This window comes from Natator depressus, chromosome 4 (genome assembly GCF_965152275.1).
Source record: "Natator depressus isolate rNatDep1 chromosome 4, rNatDep2.hap1, whole genome shotgun sequence".
NCBI classification, from domain to species: domain Eukaryota; kingdom Metazoa; phylum Chordata; order Testudines; family Cheloniidae; genus Natator; species Natator depressus.
Genome location: NC_134237.1, coordinates 125,242,483 through 125,261,887, shown reverse-complemented (window position 1 = coordinate 125,261,887; position 19,405 = coordinate 125,242,483). Strand labels below are relative to the sequence as shown.

Genomic DNA, 19,405 nt, shown 5'->3' with positions numbered 1-19,405 from the left:
TCAGTTGGCTTACATAAGGACGCAAAAGATCATTGTACAATGGCAAAATGATCTAGCAAGATGTTGGCTGAATTTTGTAAATGAGAAACTTGTACGGAACTACACAGGTGACTAAGGGAGATTAATTACATTTTCTTGTATAATTGTGCCTATGGAAAAGCTTAATCCCCCCCCCAAAAATCTATATTTGATTTGCTGCTTTTGTACAAGTGTGTATGTTAGTTGAACTGTGTCAATTTGTTATCCTAGACACTATCCGTTCATTCTCTTGAAGTGTTGAAATAGCAGACAAAATTTTGAGCAGTATTGAATGGTGATCTTTTCTTTTTTTTGTATATAGATAGATATCTTTCAGTATCCAGTTTAGAGCAGCTAAAAACCCTTGAATACAAATGATATTAAAGTGAAATAGTATTATCTTTCTAATGTTATGAAAATGATATGTTTGTAATTGAGGGAAGTTCATGTTTTGCACATTTTTTTCCCCCACTGAAAAATGCAAATCTAATGTTCCTAAATTTTGCTAAGCGTCATAATTTTTGGAAAGTCTCACACCTACCACACAGACTTAGAAAATTAACATTACTGCACAGAAAAACTTATTCTACCTTTGAACTTTGGCTCTTAATTCTTGATATGAACACTTGTAAGAAATAAAAATTTAAACCCTGCCACTGGTCCTCTAGGTCTCTTATCTATTTTATTTATTTAGTAGCCTTTGGCTAAAGGTGGGCCAGCAACTCCAGGAAAAATTATTACCGCTGCAGAGGAAAATAGTGGGTCATGGTTTAGTGGGCTGATAACAGGGCTTGGAATCAGAAGAATTGGGTTCTGTTAATGGTTCTTCAAATTAGTGGCAATGTAAATTACTTTTCTCACCCATATGTAAAATAGAGATAATGCTAGCTCAACTCCGTGAAATATGCTGAGATCGACAGATGGAGAGCTACAGAATACAAGTTGCATTACTCCTACTCAAAAATGCTGTACCTATTGCTGGTCCACAAAGGAATCTAGTCTCATGTGCAGAATAAGTTATTCTATCTGAAGAATGATAGTACTGCGCTCCTCGTCTATTTTACATATCCTGTCCAAGTTTGTGGACCTTATTCGGTATTAAAAAAGAGAGCTTGCTGCTCAGAGGTATGTTCTGGATGGGTTGACCTCCATTTTGATTTAGGGATTTTTTTTTCCCCTTGTTTACAATTTAAAGTATTTAGGCGGCATTGCATTCTGCCTCTGCTTCCCTGCTACTGCACCTTTCCTCTTGCGTACAACAGTCCTAGTTCACTCTTTCACATTTCTGCTGTTGGGGATTGTCTCATTACTGCCACCGTTTGACTTTGTTTTTCTCTCTTAGTTACCCAAGAAAATTTAACCCCTGTCTTAATAGATCAAAAAGGATGTGGCCTTGTGTGTGGCTCCTTTGTTCGTTTGGTTTTGTTTTTGAATTTAGCTTATCTTGAATGAAAAGCCTGTAAAGATGCAGGCCAACACAGAAGCATAGGCCAAAACATGGCCAGCTAACACAGCTTCAGGCACGTTAGCCTGTGTGTTTACAGTGCTTTTAATTTGTGTTAAGAATACATGATAAGAGAAAACAAAGGTTTTTTTTCCAGTCAAATCAGGGCCTTAGATGCAATATTTTAGGGGTCTCTCTCTTTTTTTTTTTTTTTTTTTTTTTAAATCCCCTTTCTGTTCACCACTAGACTGGTTTGTGATCATGTGACTGCAGTGGTCACAGTTTGTGGATTCTCTTAACTTTAATACTACTTCTAATAAAGAAAAGTGTTTGTTTGTACTGCACTAGCACCCAAAGGCCCGAACTGGGATCAAGAACTTTTTTGTTAGGAAGCACAAGCAGGCATGATGCCTGGCTCAAAGAAATTAAAATGTATCTAGGATCCTTTTTATGCTAATTCTTTAATCACTGGATAAACTGGTCGGGCTAATCTACTCTGACCCACATTTAGTAAGGGAGCATGTGAAACTGAAACCTACCAGTCCAATTTTTGTTTCTCTCTACATTTTGTCCAACAGTCATAGAATCATAGACATGTAGGGCTGGAAGGGACTAAAAGAGGTAATCTAGGCCATCATCCCTGTGCAGAGGCACGAGTGAGTATACCTAGAGACCTAGATCATCCCTGACAGATGTTAGTGTAACCTGTTCTTAAAGATCACCAAGATGGGGATTCCATAACCTTCTTAGGCAGCCTGTTCAAGTGCTTAACTATTCTTTATTGTAGGAAAAAACTAATTTCTACCCTGAATCTCCCTTGCTGCAAAGTAAGCTGATTGCTTCTTTTCCTGCCCGTGGTGGATTTGCAGAATGTCACACTGTTAACTCATATTCAACTTGTCATCCATTATAATCTCCCCAGATCCTCCTCTGCAGTACTGCTGTCTAGCCAGTTATTCCCCGTTCTGTGCACTGTGCATTGGATTTTTTTCCCTTCCTAATTGTAGCACTTCATCTTTATGATTTCAGACCAGTTCTCCAAATTATCAAGATCACTTTTGAATTCTAATCTTGTCCATCAAAGTGCTTGCAACTCCACCCAGATTGGTGTTATCTGCAAGTTTTTACAAACACACTCTCCCCCCCCTTTTATTCAGGTTATTAAGGAAAATATTGGCTAGTACAGAGCCAAGACAGACTCTTGTGGACCCCACTACATATGCTCTCCCAGTTTGACAGCAAATATTGATAATTACACTTCGAGTATGATCTTTAAATCAGTTTTGCATCCATCTAATATTTCATCTAGACCGTATTTCTATAGTTCACTTATGAGAATGTCATGTAGGACAGTGTCAGAAGCCTTAGTTACATCCAGATACATCATGTCTACAAATTTCCCCCTTTCCACTAGCCAGTAACCCTCTCAAAGAAGGATGTTGGTTTGGTTTGGCATAACTTGTTCTTGTCAAATCCATGTTGGCTATAACTTCTCACTCTTTTATCCGCTAGGTGCATACAAATTGAATGTTTAATAATTTGTTCCAGTATCTTTGAGTATTTAAGTTAAGATGATTGGTTTAATTCTCAGTGTCTTTCTTTATCCCTTTTTTTGAAGATGGGTACTATTTTTGCTCTTCTCGAGTCTTCTAAAATCCCACCCATCCTCCTTGAGTTCTCAAAGATAATCACTGCTGGTTCAGAGATTGCGTTGGCTAGTTCCTTAAGTATGTTAGGAAGTTTCTTCAGACACTGCTCTCTTGAGTAAATCTAACTTATCTAAGTATTTTAACCTATTTTTCCTATTTTATCCCCAGATCCTTCTCCCTTGCTAATACTGTGTTAAGCAACTGCCCCATAAACTTACCCATGTGTATATGTCTTACTTACATGCACTTCTCTGTACACAGGTACTTTTATATTAGTTAGCATTTGGACGTCTTTCATATCAAGAATCTTCTTCTGTCTTTTATTAGTAACTCTATTAATTTTAAAGAAAGAGAGAACATGGGGACATCAGCAAAAGTGATGCTCACCATGATTAAAGGTATTGTGTTCACGTCAGACTTGCCCTAGATACTAAAACATAAGGCAAGAAGCTGGATACTGCACATGTATGAACTCATTCTGGTACTTTCTTTGTTTAAAGAAGAAAAAAATCTCCTGAGACTTTGTTGTGGTTTTGACATTGCCATGCTAGAAGTTGCAGAATCAGTAACTCATGCCAAACAGCTTTACTAACAAGGGTGGGAAAGTTCAGATATCTCTTACAAAACTATAAATGTAAGTGAAGAGTGGTTGCTTCAACTACATGTCTTGATGTTAGGCCAAAACTAGAGATTATTTAAAACATGCAAACGTGCACACATGTGCATGCACTGGATAGAGTTGAAAAGTTCTGTTAAAAGGACTAATCGTAACGGAGAGATTGTTCCATGTACTCGAATTTGTGATTGCATGGAGCACGCTCCCTCCCTTTATAACTGCAAAACAGTCCTGTGATGACAACTTCTTTAATGTATGTGGAAAAGTAAACATTTTGAATTTTTAGCTGTCCATCTTATACAGACATGAAGTTGTCCTGGTAACGTTTTTTTGTTGTTACGTTGCTGATCAATTAGGGAACATGCTCACTTAAAGTTGTGCACTGCTCCCTTATAAGGTTTTTTGGCCACCACCTGCTTTGTCCACTGCTTGCAGAAAGAGCAGCCTGTTAGAACTAGCTGGTCGGGGGTTGGAACCAGGGTGGACCAGCAGCCCACCATCAGCTCCCCTAAGTTCCCTGTGTGGCAGCTGCCCAGCAGGCAATCAATTGCCAAGCAGTTCAGCTGTCCCTCCATCCACTGCCATGTGCTGCTCCTGCCCTCTGTCTTGGAGCTGCTCCTGGGAGCCTTCTGCTTGCTGTGCAGGGGCGGGAGGGAGAGAAGAGGGGTGCTAATGTCAGGGTGTCCGCCTCCCCCCACTCCTGCCTCCCGCTCCTGTACCTCATCTCCACAGAGTGGGGTGGGACATGACAGGGCTCAGGACGGAAGGAGCTTGCTTGCAGCAGCTGGTGTCTCAACTTGCTGATCTACTTAAAAAGGCAGTGTACGTAGAGTGGGTCAACATACTTAAAGGGGCAATATGCATCTCCATCTCTCTCTGCCATGCTATCTCCCCTCCCTCCATTTGTGCTGCCTTGTAGCGTGTGAGGCTACGTTAATAACCCTTGAGGGCTCAGCCGAGTTCTAGTTCATAATTTAGCAGTGAGGGATTTCCTGGGAAATATTCCAGCCTCTGATTCCACCACCTCAACCAAGCTTCACGATCATCATTGCTGTGTACAGTATTAAATTGTTTGTTTAAAACGTATACTGTGTGTGTATATACGAGATGTATTTTGTCGAGCAAAAATTTTTTTCCCTGGAACCTAACCCCCCGTATTTACATTAATTCTTATGGGGAAATTGGATTTGCTTAACATCGTTTCACTTAAAATAGCATTTTTCAGGAACATAACTACAACGTTAAGCGAGGAATTAGTCTTATTTAATTGCCATGTCTTGTCCTCCCCCGTTTATTGTTTGTCTTCTCCACCCCTCAAAAAAAAAATGCTGCTTTGCTTTCTGGTCCCGTTTTGTTCCTCTCCTTCTTGTGCTTCCCTGGACATTCTTCCCCTCTGCAGCTCCCATCCCACTGACTCCTATTTCCTCTTCTCTTACTGAGTAGAGTAAGTTAGGCTGACTCTTTATTTCCAGTTGTGTTTACAATTCTCCAGCCTCTCTTCTACAATGGGATTCTACAAATGTAGAAGCTAATGAGTGGTAGGAAAAGAAGAGCCAGCACCATCTTGTATGATCAGCCTGCTTACCCCAGACTACTTGCACTCCACAGGATCAGTTTGGGAACTGCTGTACTGGAGGACTAGTATAAATGTGTTTTCATATCTGTTTTGTGTGTTTGTGAGAGGGTGGGGACATGTCTCTACTGCAGCTCCTAGCTTTCTCTAAGGGTTGTTTTGAGAGAAATGGACACAATTACATGATGTCAATTTTGTTATGCTGTCTGGGAAAGCTATGATCCACAACAGAAACACTAAACTGTTTTAACTGCCGTTTCAGACAGATAACAATGCATCAATTAACATTTGGAATGCTGCCTTCAACAATAAAGGGCTAGAAATGTAGCACTTATTAAACCTAATAAAATAAGTTTAAATGCTGTAGACACAACTCTCCTGTCCACATCCAGTCCACCAACACCAGAAAACTTTCTCCTTGCTACTTGTGAGTGGATTTCTTAAGCTCTTAAGTGTTCCAGGACAGTTTCACAAATGGCGGGGGGTGGGGGTGGGGACAGTGCTTTGGTATTTTTATTTTTTTCTTTAAGGCTGGGGTTTTGTTTTGGGGTTTTTTTTTTTTTTTTAAGAGCTGTCTAGGACATCTATTTACAGTGTGTTAATTTCCCTGATGGATTGGGTGGAGAAATGCTACACCCAGGGCCTAGATGAAATTGAGGCTTGGATGAAAAGTTTTCTGGCTGTGACTCAATCCAGACAGGAGGAGTGGGGGAAGAAGCTGGAAGATTTGGCTGACGTGTATATCTGCGTGCCTGCCAAAGTGTAAGAGCACCATTTGTAAAACAGACGCACTGCTTGAGGGTGGTGGTAGGGCCTAGGCTCCTACTCGGTGCTTGGGTAGCAGCTGTGGCCAAGCACTTTTTTTCATTTAGGCCTGGCAAGATGGTTGTGACCGTTCTCTCTCTGGCAAGGTTCACCTCAATTATCCATTCCTTTCTCATCTCCAGAATAGATTGTTGTAATGTGCTGTCCATGTGGTTAGACCTTGAGATCATTCCTCCTATAGCATACTGCCAGAGTGCAGATCAGTAGAAGCATCTGAGCTAGATTTCCCCTCATTATAAATAAGGAAGCTGCTGGCATGGTCTTCTCTTTGAGGGTGTACTGTATTGTGGAACTTGGTTTCCTTACTAGGTGTGGCAGGGTGACATCCCACTCCTGTCCTCTGCTCTCTCTTTGCGGCCTCCGAGACCTTCAGTTGTCAAACACCTCCGTGCAATTTATTTACATTTGTTCTTCCCACCACCTTACAGATCCATACACTATAATTATTTAGGCTTTCAGTTTCACCTCTGTCCTCTGCTGAGGAGAGGGAGGAGATCTCTACCTAGAGATCCTTCCTGGTTCTTGGTCTGCTAGCCTGCCTCTTTCTTCCCTGCACTTCCTTCTTGTGCTTCCTTATACCTGGGCCAATTTGCTTGTTAGTCTTCCACTAGGCCATTCTAATCTAATCCTATCTGGCCCACCCTGGGGGGAATTAATTGGTGTTTCAGTGACCAGAATGGTGGCTCAGCTGTCGGTTCCCAGCGCTCTGTCATACTCCACTAGAACTCTGATTTTTAATCTCCCAAGACATGTTGTAAAGCCCATCTCTTTTCCTCGTCCAAGGCTTCTGGGGAGAGCATGAGCTGAGGTGGATATATTTACCGGCAGTCTCTGTTTGATTCATTTTGTGTGTGTTTTAATTTATGGGATAAATGCTAGAGCAGTGAATTGGGTGCCTATAGATGTATCTGAAAAAGTCAGAGAGGAAAAATGGGCTTTGGAATTGGACTCATACAAATGCGTCTGAGGGGTGGCTCTCGAAATTAAAGGACTGTCAAATACGCTCAAAACAACATAACTTTCAGTTGTAAATATATTATTTCTCAACTAGACTGAATATCTAAAGTGTGGAGGTGTTGACCTCAAAGTGATGAGAGAGAGAGAGAGAGAGAAGTAGAATTTCTCCTTATTGTTACTGGTGGTAGGGTGTTTCCACAGTTGTTAATAATAATAATTAATAATTAATCTTGCATGCCCCATTAACAGGTTCTGCAACATTTTTCTTCTGAACTTCATATCCTTCCATATATTCTTGAAATGAAAAAGAAATAAGATGCAGATTTGTAAAAGTCAACCAGCAGGACAAATCGCTACGGAAGAAATGGTGGTGGTTTTTTCCTTTTTTTTTTTTTTAAATTCAGATTCATTATTTTATCTCAAAATTCACATTTGATGTCGTCTTGAAGCATTATTCCTGGAGTCAAGTGAGAATCTCAGCTTTTTTAAAATGAAAGTTTAAAGTTTAAAATGAAAGTTCCAGCCCTCATATTTGCAGAGAAAAGTTTGAAAATGTGACTGACATGTTCTCCTTAGCTCAGAAACCAGAAGGGAACTAAAGAGCTTTATTATTTTAGAAAGATGTTTTGGGTTTTTTTTCTGTTGAGGTCACTCATGATTTTTGAATGGTTAGGTTTGGCAATAGTACTTGCTTCTAAAAGATTGTGCTGCAAAAAAGCTCCCAAACAGCATTTTGTACAGACAGGGTGCAAGTAAATCAAAAACAGTTCTGCAGAATTGTTTTGGACTTTTAAAAATAACATGGGTTTTTGATGTGGTATGTACAGATCAGCTGCAGCTGAGTGCACAACATGACTTAGAGTAGAATTGGGGGAGGAATCCTTGCAAAGGATGCTTAACGCACTCTCCCAATCCAGATCCAGCCCTGCACCCTGAGGACTGCATTAGTTTGCACAGACTGCCAGCAGCCCTAAGGGGCTGAAACCATAATCAGTGTCCTGGAAAGCTCTGGGACCTGGCAACACCTTCCCTGCCCCAGCACAGAGCAAGTAGCTGCCTTTTCAACCACCCCTCCACTGTCCCCTAAGTCAGTGGTTCTCAACCAGCGGTCCGTGAGCCATTTCAGGGGCCCTGGGGGGCCCCACTCCTGAAACCTGGTGCACTAAGCCTGAAGCTGCTGCCCTGTTCCCCCTCCCTCCCCCCTCCCCCCCCCCAATCTGAAGCCCAGCACGGGGCTGGGAGCTGCATGGGACTGGAGCTCCAGCTCTCTGCGGGCAGAAGCCCTGAGCCCATAGGCAGAATTGGGGGGCACAAGAGTGTTTTCCCCCCCCCTAAACTGCAGTGCCTTACCCAGAGTGTGGCAGTCCAGGGGCAGCTCCTCCTCTCCTCCAGCCCCCCTGATGCTCAGCCCTCTGGCCAGGTTGTAGATGGGAAGCCAGAGCCAGGCAGTGCAGGGCAGCTGCTTATTTGGCTGGTGGTGCCATGGAGCGGGCAGCCATGGCATTCCCCTGTCTGCTGCTGGTGGCGGCTACTCTGCTCCTGGCCCCCTTTGACTGCTCACGTAGCTGGTAAGAGTCACCCAGGTTGGGGGGGACCCAGCTCTAGGGCTGGCAGAGCCTTGGGGAGCAGCCACTGCAGGGTGAGCCCGCCTGGCATACAGCTCCTAGCTATCCTTCTCCCTGCAACTTGAGCTACCCCCACTGCCTATGCACAGCCCCTAGCTACCCCCTGCTGGCACCCTGAGCTACACTCCTCACTGTACGCAGCCCCAGCTGCCCCCTGCCTGCACCCTGACACCTTTAAAACTTTTTGAGCTGAGTCCCCGTCTTTGAGTTATATATTTTTTTTGTTGCATCCCTCCACAACCCAGACAGGCTGGGTAGCCTGCTGAGGTGAGTCAGGGGGTGGAGGTGGTGCTGCCTTCCTGGACCCCGCTGTGCGGAGCTGGCCCAAGCCCCTGCAGCCCTTGGACCCGCCCCCCATAGAAGTCAAACTATGCCTATGCCCAAGGGGTCGTCTCTCTCTTCTAACCCCCGCCCGGCCCTGAATCTGCCCCGCCCCCGCTGGGCCCTGGAGTTTTTATAGCATGTTGAGGCGGGCCTCAGCAAGAAAACCATTGAGAATCCCTGCCCTAAGTTATTTACGCTGTGCCCTCCTTAGCTGTAGCTGAACTGTAAAGTATAAAAACCACATTAATTTTAATGCACATCAAAGGAGTTGGCGGATGTGATTGCAGAGCCATTGGCCATTATTTTTGAAAACTCATGGCGATTGGGGGAAGTCCCGGACAACTAGAAAAAGGCTAATGTAGTGCCCATCTTTAAAAAAGGGAAGAAGGAGGATCCTGGGAACTACAGGCCAGTCAGCCTCACCTCAGTCCCTGGAAAAATCACAGAGCAGGTCCTCAAGGAATCAATTGTGAAGCACTTAGAGGAGAGGAAAGTGATCAGGAACAGTCAGCATGGATTCACCAAGGGCAAGTCATGCCTGACTAATCTAATTGCCTTCTATGACGAGATAACTGGCTCTGTGGATGAGGGGAAAGCAGTGGACGTGGTGTTCTTTGACTTCAGCAAAGCTTTTGACTCGGTCTCCCACAGTATTCATGCCAGCAAGTTAAAGAAGTATGGGCTGGATGAATGGACTATAAGGTGGATAGAAAGTTGGCTAGATTGTCGGGCTGAACGGGTAGTGGTCAATGGCTCCATGTCTAGCTGGCAGCCGGTATCAAGTGGAGTGCCCCAAGGGTCGGTCCTGGGGCCGGTTTTGTTCAATATCTTCATAAATGATCTGGAGGATGGTTCGGATTGCACCCTCAGCAAGTTTGCAGATGACACTAAACGGGGAGGAGAGTTAGATACGCTGGAGGGTAGGGATAGGATCCAGAGGGACCTAGACAAATTGGAGGATTGGGTCAAAAGAAATCTGATGAGGTTCAACAAGGACAAGTGCAGAGTCCTGCACTTAGGATGGAAGAATCCCATGCACTGCTACAGACTAGGGACCGAATGACTCAGCAGCAGTTCTGCAGAAAAGGACGTAGGGGTTACAGTGGACGAGAAGCTGGATATGAGTCAACAGTGTGCCCTTGTTGCCAAGAAGGCCAATGGCATTTTGGGATGTATAAGTAGGGGCGTTGCCAGCAGATCGAGGGACATGATTGTTTCCCTCTATTCGACATTGGTGAGGCCTCATCTGGAGTACTGTGTCCAGTTTTGGGCCCCACACTACAAGGAGAATGTGGAAAAATTGGAAAATGTCCAGCGGAGGGCAACAAAAATTATTAGGGGACTGGAACACATGACTTATGAGGAGAGGCTGAGGGAACTGGGATTGTTTAGTCTGCGGAAGAGAAGAATGAGGGGGGGATTTGATAGCTGCTTTCAACTACCTGAAAGAGGATTCCAAAGAGGATGGATCTAGACTGTTCTCAGTGGTAGCAGATGACAGAACAAGGAGTAATGGTCTGAAGTTGCAGTGGGGGAGGTTTAGGTTGGATATTAGGAAAAACTTTTTCACTAGGAGGGTGGTGAAACACTGGAATGCATTACCTAGGGAGATGGTGGAATCTCCTTCCTTAGAAGTTTTTAAGGTGAGGCTTGACAAAGCCCTGGCTGGGATGATTTAGTTGGGGATTGGTCCTGCTTTGAGCAGGGGGTTGGACTAGATGACCTCCTGAGGTCCCTTCCAACCCTGATATTCTATGATTCAAGTGAAAAAAAATTCTACAGAATATAGTGATTTGTTTTAGATTTACTTGTGCCATTTATGCTGGAGTAGTATAGGGAAACTGCCTCTCTGGCCCTTCATTACCTATATTGGAGTGATCCACTCGCTGTATGGGCTTGAAGCCTGCTTTGTGATGCAGAATATGTCCCCTACTTTTATACTGACAATTCTCTTGTCAACAAACTGCTATTGTTTATGTTTTGTGTAAGTATTTTATGTTTGTGTTTTCAGGATAAAAACATACTGTCCTGTTCCATTGACGTTTTATTTCTTAACTCCTCTCTACTCCTAAGATCTAACAACCCCTCTGTTCACTATAGCGACTACCTTTAACAGGAGCTACTTAAGTGCAACTATTTCATCTTTAAGTCTGTTTACAGCCCAGTGTGACACCATCTTAGACTGTAATGATTCTCTAATTTTCCCTGGATTTCAGGGCACTCGTCAAATCTTCTAAATGCTTATTACAGCATCTGCCTTCTCAGTAGTGCTGTGTTGTCCGATATGCTGTTGTTGCTTTGTGTTCTCATTCCAGCAGTTTCTCAGTGACTGTTCTGTGATATTAAGAGTCAAACTTATTACCATAACTGTAGTTAACTCCTTCACTGCCTAATTATTACTTGGACTTTATTTTGACTTTTTAATTATTAAAATACTTTACAGAAAGTAAAACTAGTGCCAGGAACTTGATTTCTTCTGGATGCTATCTAAAGAATGTCAGACACGAGATCTGGCACACTTTCCACCTGGTCCAAACTCACTCACACTTGAATCATAGAATATCCAAACTAGAAGTGCTCCACATGTGAAACTTCCATTGGAGTAGTTGAGATTTGTGCCCATAGGCATTTAAAGGATCAGAGCCTTATTTGCAAAGTCCTTATAAGACTCTGCATGGATGAAGTTTATAAATATGCATTAAAATGGTCATTTCTTCTAAAAACGGATTGAGAACTGTGACCCAAGAACCTCTTGATGCCTACTGGCGGGGACATAGGGGTACAGGGATCCTCTGGGTTCACCCAAAAGGGTTATGTAAGGTCTCTAAGGAAGCCCTGTATGACACTGGTTATCCTATTCATTGCAAAATGTGTGTATGGAAAATATGTAAGGTGTGTGTGTGTGTGTGTGTGTGTATATATATATATATATATATATGTATATATATACATACACACATGTTCTCTAGGCTTTGTAGTTTAAAGGCGGGTAACTCAAAGGTAAAGGTAGCATGCTTTGCGACAAACTTCTCCACGCCACAGGTGGGAGACATTTATCTCTCTGGTGGACCATTGTGTGTCTCATAATAGAAGTCTATTAGCGTATTCAGTCAAATGCTAATGAAGAGCATGTGAAACTTCAGATGGAAATTAACAGGAACAGGTAAACAGCAGGTGGAGGGGGAATCCTGTTTTCAGGTGAAGATCAAAAGGTCTGGTCTGATATATCTGGGGGTGCAGAGAGATCCACTGGTATCGCTTAGTGAGGAAAAGCTGCCACTGGACGTGATCTCATGAAAAAGGGATCTCGGTCATCCTGACTGAAAATGCTGGGGTGGGGAAATGGGGTAAGTTGTTCTGAAGGAAATTAGAATGTCTTATGAGTTAAATTTAGACTCTAGAAAGCATACTTTTTTTGTTATTTTTCCATAATTTTGTTTTATATGTAACCATTTGTTTCTGGTAGTCTTACTTTCTATCACTTGAATCTCTGTTCTTTGATAATAAACATATTATTTTTGTTTTCACTATAAATATATCTAAATGCTGTGTGTTAAGCAGAGTGGTAATCCCCAATTGAATCTATGCACTGTTCCTTAGGGAATAGAGCAGCGGTTCTCAAACTTAATTGCATCATGATCCCCTTCTGACTACAAAAATTAGTACACAACCCCAGGATGGGGGATCGAAGACTGAGTCCTGCCACCCTGGGGCGGGGGCCCAAAGCTGAAGCCCAAAGGGGGGCATGTAACCTTAGCCCTGGGTGGTGGGGCTTGGGCTTCAGACTTGCTGGGCCCGGGTCCAACGCCAACCTTGACCCACATTTTGAGAACCCTTGGAATAGAGGATCTGAGAGTTCTGTGGGCCTTCCCGATGTATGCTCAGGGGACTTGGGTTGATGTGTGCCTATTACTAACTGTACAGAGACAGCGAGATCTGAGAGACCTGTGTTGCCACAGGCTGGTGGAATCAGGAAGCTGCTTCACATCAGGCACAGACAAGACTCCCTCATGCTAAGGGTAGGTAGTACCCAGAGTTGTGAGGCACCTCTCTGGCCCCCAGTAAGTGCCATACCAACCCTACAACAAGCACTTAGTGTGCACAGAAAATTGTAGAGAAACTTTGGGAAGGAAATGTTTTAGATGGCTTTCCATATTTCAAAAAAAAAAAAAAAAAGAAAGCTACTGTTAATCTAACCATTTACTCTTGGTATGTGCTAATTTCTATACTGAGTGAAATAATAACTTTTATTTGACATTTGGCTTCTTTTCTGCTTAGATAGTTCACAAACAGATCTCTCCTCACTTTTATCTATTATTTGAAAAATATCCAATAGTCTTCCATTATAATTTGTATAGTGGCTACACCAGTTGAAAGTGGGGGCAGTGGCATTGTGCTAAGTGCTCTACGTACGCAGTCCTTGCTCCAGAAAGCTTACATGCTATACCGAAAAAAGAGACACAGGGTGGGGGAAAGGAACTGTAACTACCATTGTATGGATGGGAACTAAACATAGGGAGATCAAGCCCAAGATAGTCAAACTCACTAGTGAATTTGGGTGTGCATCCTGAGACAGCTAAAAGGGGTTTGGTTTTCAGAGGGTGGATGCTCAGCACTTCCTGAAAACATAGGCCCTCAAATGTGTCTCAGCTTGGGCACAAAAGGGAGGCACTGCACATCAATTGATATATATAATTTTTTTTAACTATTTTATCTCAAATAACTTTCCCACTATTTCACAGAAATTCTCTAGCAGAGGTGTCTATTTAAGTACATGAATGCTAAATACTTAACAATTTTTATTTTAGGTACCTTATGAAACACTGAACAAACGGTTTCGTGCTGCACAGAAAAATATTGATCGAGAGACTAGCCACGTTACTATGGTTGTTGCAGAGCTGGAGAAGACATTGAGTAGCTGTCCTGCTGTGGATTCAGTTGTTAGTCTCCTTGATGGAGTAGTTGAAAAGCTCAGTGTTCTGAAAAGAAAGGTAACTGGTATTTCTACTGTTTGTTATATCTTCATTTCTCATTTCAGAAGATTACCTCTGTCACTGTGTTAAGTTACCCCACACTTTTTTATTCTTGTGGTCCAGAAATAAATATTAATGGCACTAGAGAGAGCCTTTAAAGCTATATTGTAAAGCAAACAGCAGAAAGTGATTGTATCTTACTTCATTGTGCTTATGAAATTTGACTTGGTGTCGCATGATTTAGTATCACTAAATCTCTTAAAGTAGAAATATGTATATTAAAAAATAGGCTCTTTTTTGAATAGCCAACACAGAAGTGCTACATGCCATCTGAGACTTGTTTTATCTATCTAAACCAGTAGATGAGGCTTCTCTATCTGACAGTCCTGGAGACTGAAGTTACCACAGAAGAGGTAACAGCAGTTTAAGTGAGTTGGTTGCATCACTCCACTTCCCAGCAGAGAGGTATCTGCATCACATCACCACTAAAATTATATTAATTGGCACATTTGTTGACCATTTTGGGGGACAGGCTAAGGATGGAAGAGCATAGAAGCTGAGCTACCCTCTAAACCCTAGAGGAGGTTCTTGCAGGTCAAAGCTGAAGCATTTTGACAGGATAATGCTGAGTTTCCAGAACTGTCAATTACATACTTCTCATGAGTATTAAATTCATAGATTGGGATGGTGCTGGTAGAAAACACTAAATAGTGAGAAAAACTTTATTTGCTGTAGCTGTTCAGTTTTAAAATCTGTCAGGGTATAGTTCAGCAATGTCTCAGCCTCTGCCTCTTTTGGGTTATTGCCCATTTAAGAAGAACAAATTGTAAGTCCAAGACCTACAAAATGTACTATATACTAAATCCCTGTTTTCGATGGGAATGTTACCTCTTCAGTCTGAGACAAATCAACACTCTTGTATTTCTACCTCAGAAATATAGCACAAGAATGAGAATAGGTTCTGCTCCCCATACTTTGGAGCAGCACTTTAAAAGATCAAATGAGCATTATGAGAACAGGCATGCTCTTTAGAGACTTGAATAAGTTTACAGCACACATTGTAGAGCCTTGCAAGAAGACTGCAGCAAGTGAACCTTCAAAATAACATTCTGACATCTGCTTGATTTGTCATGGGAGGTGGCTTTTTGGTTCTCATTTTTTATTTATTTTTTTGGTCCAACTGTATATTTAAAAGGTAACTTGCAAAGGGTCTTTTAACACTTGGGTTGGCAAACTGTTCCTGACTTATGATGTATAAAGGAGGACATAGGGGGTGGTGGCTTTTTAAAAAATTCCTGCTTGGTGCTTTACTTTCATTGGTAACAGGAATGTCAAATGTTGTCTTCCCTGGTTTTGCAGGAAGATTTCTGGTGGAGGCAGAAGGGCTTTGGTAGATGTATCATGAAGTCTCGCACTGGAATGGAATAGATAGTGGCGTAAAGGTGTTGAATCTTCATAAGATATCCTTTCTTCCAAGCGGTTAAGCATTGAAGTTAAATTGGTTTGTCTGTTTATACCAAAGTTTGACTAAAGAGTTTCCCCAGCGTTCCTGGTTAGCTTCTAGTGATGTTACAGACTTAAGAATTCTTAAGTCACCACCGAGTTTTCCAAGTTTGAAATTATATGGATATTTAATGTAGAAATTCCCCCATCCTTTTTTAGTATGGGTAAAAGGACATTTGGCCTCCTTCACCTATTCTGGTCTTCATAACATATATTGTGCTCTCTTTTTATGCTTCTTGTGCAAGTCATTTTAAAAGTAAATTCTCCAAGCATGGAGAAGGTGAGAGGGATTGTCGACTCCCCCAAAATGGTCATACAAGCAAATGTTTCCTTTATGAGATCAGTATTTCCAGTTCCTTTATTTAAGAAGAGATCAGAATAGAAGATTGGGAATTAGAGAAGTCCTCTCTTTCTCATCCAAAAAGATAGATAGTGTTCCAAAGGGAGTGTGGAGTAGTTGTGTGTGTGGTGTGTTTTTTTTTTTTTTTTTTTTGCATTCTTTCTGTTACAGTTGCAGCCAGAGGCCCCAATTTAGGTTTGTGCTGGGTTCCGTATAAACCGAAAGAGAGAAATTTCCTGCCACGAGAGCCTTCCTGTTTTTGGTTAGTTTTAAATGTCCCAAGAACGAGGATAACGTTGGTAGTGAAAGCTTACTGGGGGGAATCTCTTGGAGCACACCTTTCAGCCATCTGTTCTGAAATGGAAGCCTTAGAATTGCTAGGCAACTCGAGATTATGGCTCTCTCTGGAAGAGGGTGATGTGATATCTTGTTAAAGTTTCTGACATTTGCTTTCACATCTATGGCATTCAGTGTGGTGATCAGAACTACTTTTGGCTTCATCCATGGAATGTTGATTGCCACTCAAAGAATACTCCTCTTCACCTGAAAATTCGCATTGCAAACTTGCCTGTGAATCAATGAAGAGTTATAGTGGATTTTTTTAAGTATATTGGGAACAAAAACAATCCTAACCATGTCACTAGTCCATTACTAGATGGAAATGGTAGAATTATCAATAGTAATGCAGGAAAAGTAAAAGTATTTAATATTTCTGCTCTTATTTAGAGGGAAATTTGAGTTGGGAGACAATGTCATATATGACAACACACTTTTTTCATCCCATTAATGTCTTTGGAGAATATTAAACAGTGGCTACTAAAGTTAGAGATTTTTAAATCAGCAGGTCTGGATGACTTGCATCCGAGAGTTTTAAAAGAGCTGGCCGAGGAGCTGGCTGGGCTCTGAAAGTTGATTTTCAATAAGACTTGAAACACTGGAGATACTCAAGAAGACTGCAAGAAAGCTAATGTTGTGCCAGTGTTTAAAAAGAGTAATCTAGATAACTCTGGTAATTAGATAGACTTGTTATCCTGACATTGCCCTTAGGCAACATAATGGAGAGGCTGATATGGGACTCGAGTAATAAAGAATTAAAGGAGGGTAATATAATTAATCCCACTCAACATGGTGTTGTAGGGTGTGCATGCCCTGTAGCATCCTCTGTGGCGTTAATATGGAGTTGCAAGCACTCCCTGCCTCAATTTCCCTTCTCAGGAAGCCAATAATTCCATTTCTATCACTCTTGATTCAATAATACCTTTCTTAGGGCTTGTTTATTACAAAACCTCTTACAAAAAAGGCCAGAGCAAAAAGTCCCAAATAAACAAAAGCTTTCCTCTGAAGCCTGCCCTCTAAGCTCTATTTCAAGTTCCCACAACATTCTACTAGGGCAAGTCTGTGCTACAAAATTAAGTCAACCTAAGTTATGTTGACATACAGTCACCGCAGTAATTGAATCAGCTTTACATGTCCATGCTACGCTCCTTGTGTCAGCAGTGCACATCCTCACCAAGAGCGTTTGCATGAATTTAACGGCCAGTGTGGGACAGTTTCGGAAAGGCAGCAACAGTTGATGTAAGCAACTCAGTGTGTAGACTGATGCTGTGTCAACCTAACTACATCGACTTAAGAATTTCGCCTCCATGAGAGGTGTAGTTAAGTCAGCTTAGTGGGCGAGTTAAATCAGTGGGAGCTACGTTTTAGTGCCGGCCATACGCTGCCCACTGTGCTGGCCATACGCTGCCCACTGTGCCGGCCATACGCTGCCCACTGGAGCTTTTCATAAGGCTCACGGCCTGCTTGAACGCAATATACTAACAGCTGATTCATTAGCATTTTGTCATCATGTTTATATCATTTTAGTTTACACAAGTTGTGAATAGACAGTACTGTACATAGGTTGTTTCTATCTAAATACTTATGAAACAAGCTAATGTTAAAATATAAATCAATACAGGTGACTTTAAAGCTTATTAAAATATGTAGAATCTGTTTAAGCACAACTTCGTGTGTGCGCCAGGTTTATGTGGTCCTCCTATGTGATAAGGTTGGGCACCATGGGTATAGATGCTTGCAGAGTTAGGTCAACTTAAGCTGCCTTATATCAACCTAACTATATTGTAGACCAGGCCTTAGTCTTTAAGTCTCTTCTCATGGCAGGAACCGCAGCTCTCCTCATGGAGGTTGGTGATACTTTATCTAATTCATCTATCCCTACTTAAACCCTCTGAACTTGTGGACTGGTAGCCATCTCTTGGTGTCTGCTGATAGTTAATTCAGAGCCTTGCAGGAGCCACCTTACTCTGCTCTGCTATGAAGGAGGAGGCAGCATTTATGCTCCCAGTTCATTCTTCATTGGCTGGGTAAGAGGGCAACCTTGTCCCACTTCTCTGAAAGGCTCCATGTCCCAGGCCCTTAAAGATATAGTAACAGGAAGAAGTGGCATTTAGAAGGGATCCTGACATCCCTTTCCTCTATATCCAGAGCTCCTCAGGCTTTGTGTACAGACCACCCAAAATTCTTAGAACCATGCCAAGTGGCTGGAAGGACTCCCCTTAAGGGCCAGACTATCGCGTAACATATGGGTTTATGAAAAATAGATCCTGTCAGACTAACTTGATATTCCTTTTGATGAGATTACAAGTTTGGTAGATGAAAGGTAACAGTGTTGATATTATATACTTAAACTTCTATAAGGCGGTTGATGTGGTAGTACATGACATTTTGAAAAAACTAGAACAATATAAAATTAACGTGGCCCACACTAATTGGATTAAAAGCTGGCCAACTCATAGGTCTTAGTGTAACATTAAATAGGAAATCATTGTCGAATGAGTGTGTTTCCATTGGGGTCCCCCAGGAATCTGTTCTTGGCCCTGCACTATTGAACACTTGTATCAGTGAACTCAAAGAAAACAAAATCATCACTGAAAGTTTACAAATGACGCACAAATTGGGGGAGTGTTAAGTAATGAAGAGGACAGGTCACTGATACAGAACAATCTGGACTGTTTGGTAAACTGGGTGCAAGCAAACAATGTTTTTTAATACAGCTAAATGTAAATGTATACATCTAGGGGGGAAATGTAGATCATATCTCCAGGATGGGGACTCCATCCTGTGAAGCAGTGAGTCTGAAAAACTTTGGACAGTGGTGGCTAATCAGCTGAACACAAGCTCCCAGTGCAAAACTGCAGCCAAAGAGTTAAAGCAATCCTTTAATGCATAAACAGGAGACTCTCCATTAGGAGTAGACCAGCTATGTTCCTCTGTATTTGGCACTCACGCATTCACTGCTGGAATACTGTGTCAAATTCTGGTAGTCACAGTTCAAGAAGAATGTCGATAAATGTTGGAGAGAGTTGAGAGAAACTGAGACTGATTAAAGGATTAGAAAACATATCTTGGATTAAGCTCTTTGAGTCTATCACTATATTTCACTTAACACAGAGAAATATTGAGGGATGACTTGATTAGTCTATAACTGTGTATATAAAATCTCCCCACTGTATTTTCCACTACATGCGTCCAATGAAGTGAGCTGTAGCTCACGAAAGC

General features: G+C 42.0%; 1 protein-coding gene across 4 annotated transcripts in view; it reads left to right on the top strand.

Moving 5' to 3' along the window:
* The window catches only part of MAEA (macrophage erythroblast attacher, E3 ubiquitin ligase), a 112,262-nt gene that overhangs the window by 12,641 nt on the left and 80,216 nt on the right, over positions 1-19,405 (top strand). For all 4 annotated transcript variants that reach the window (XM_074951845.1, XM_074951846.1, XM_074951843.1 and 1 more), the window contains exon 2: positions 13,840-14,022. In XM_074951845.1, the coding sequence (XP_074807946.1) occupies positions 13,915-14,022 (108 nt within the window). In that variant the 5' untranslated portion in view covers positions 13,840-13,914. The remainder of the gene's footprint in view (positions 1-13,839; positions 14,023-19,405) is intronic.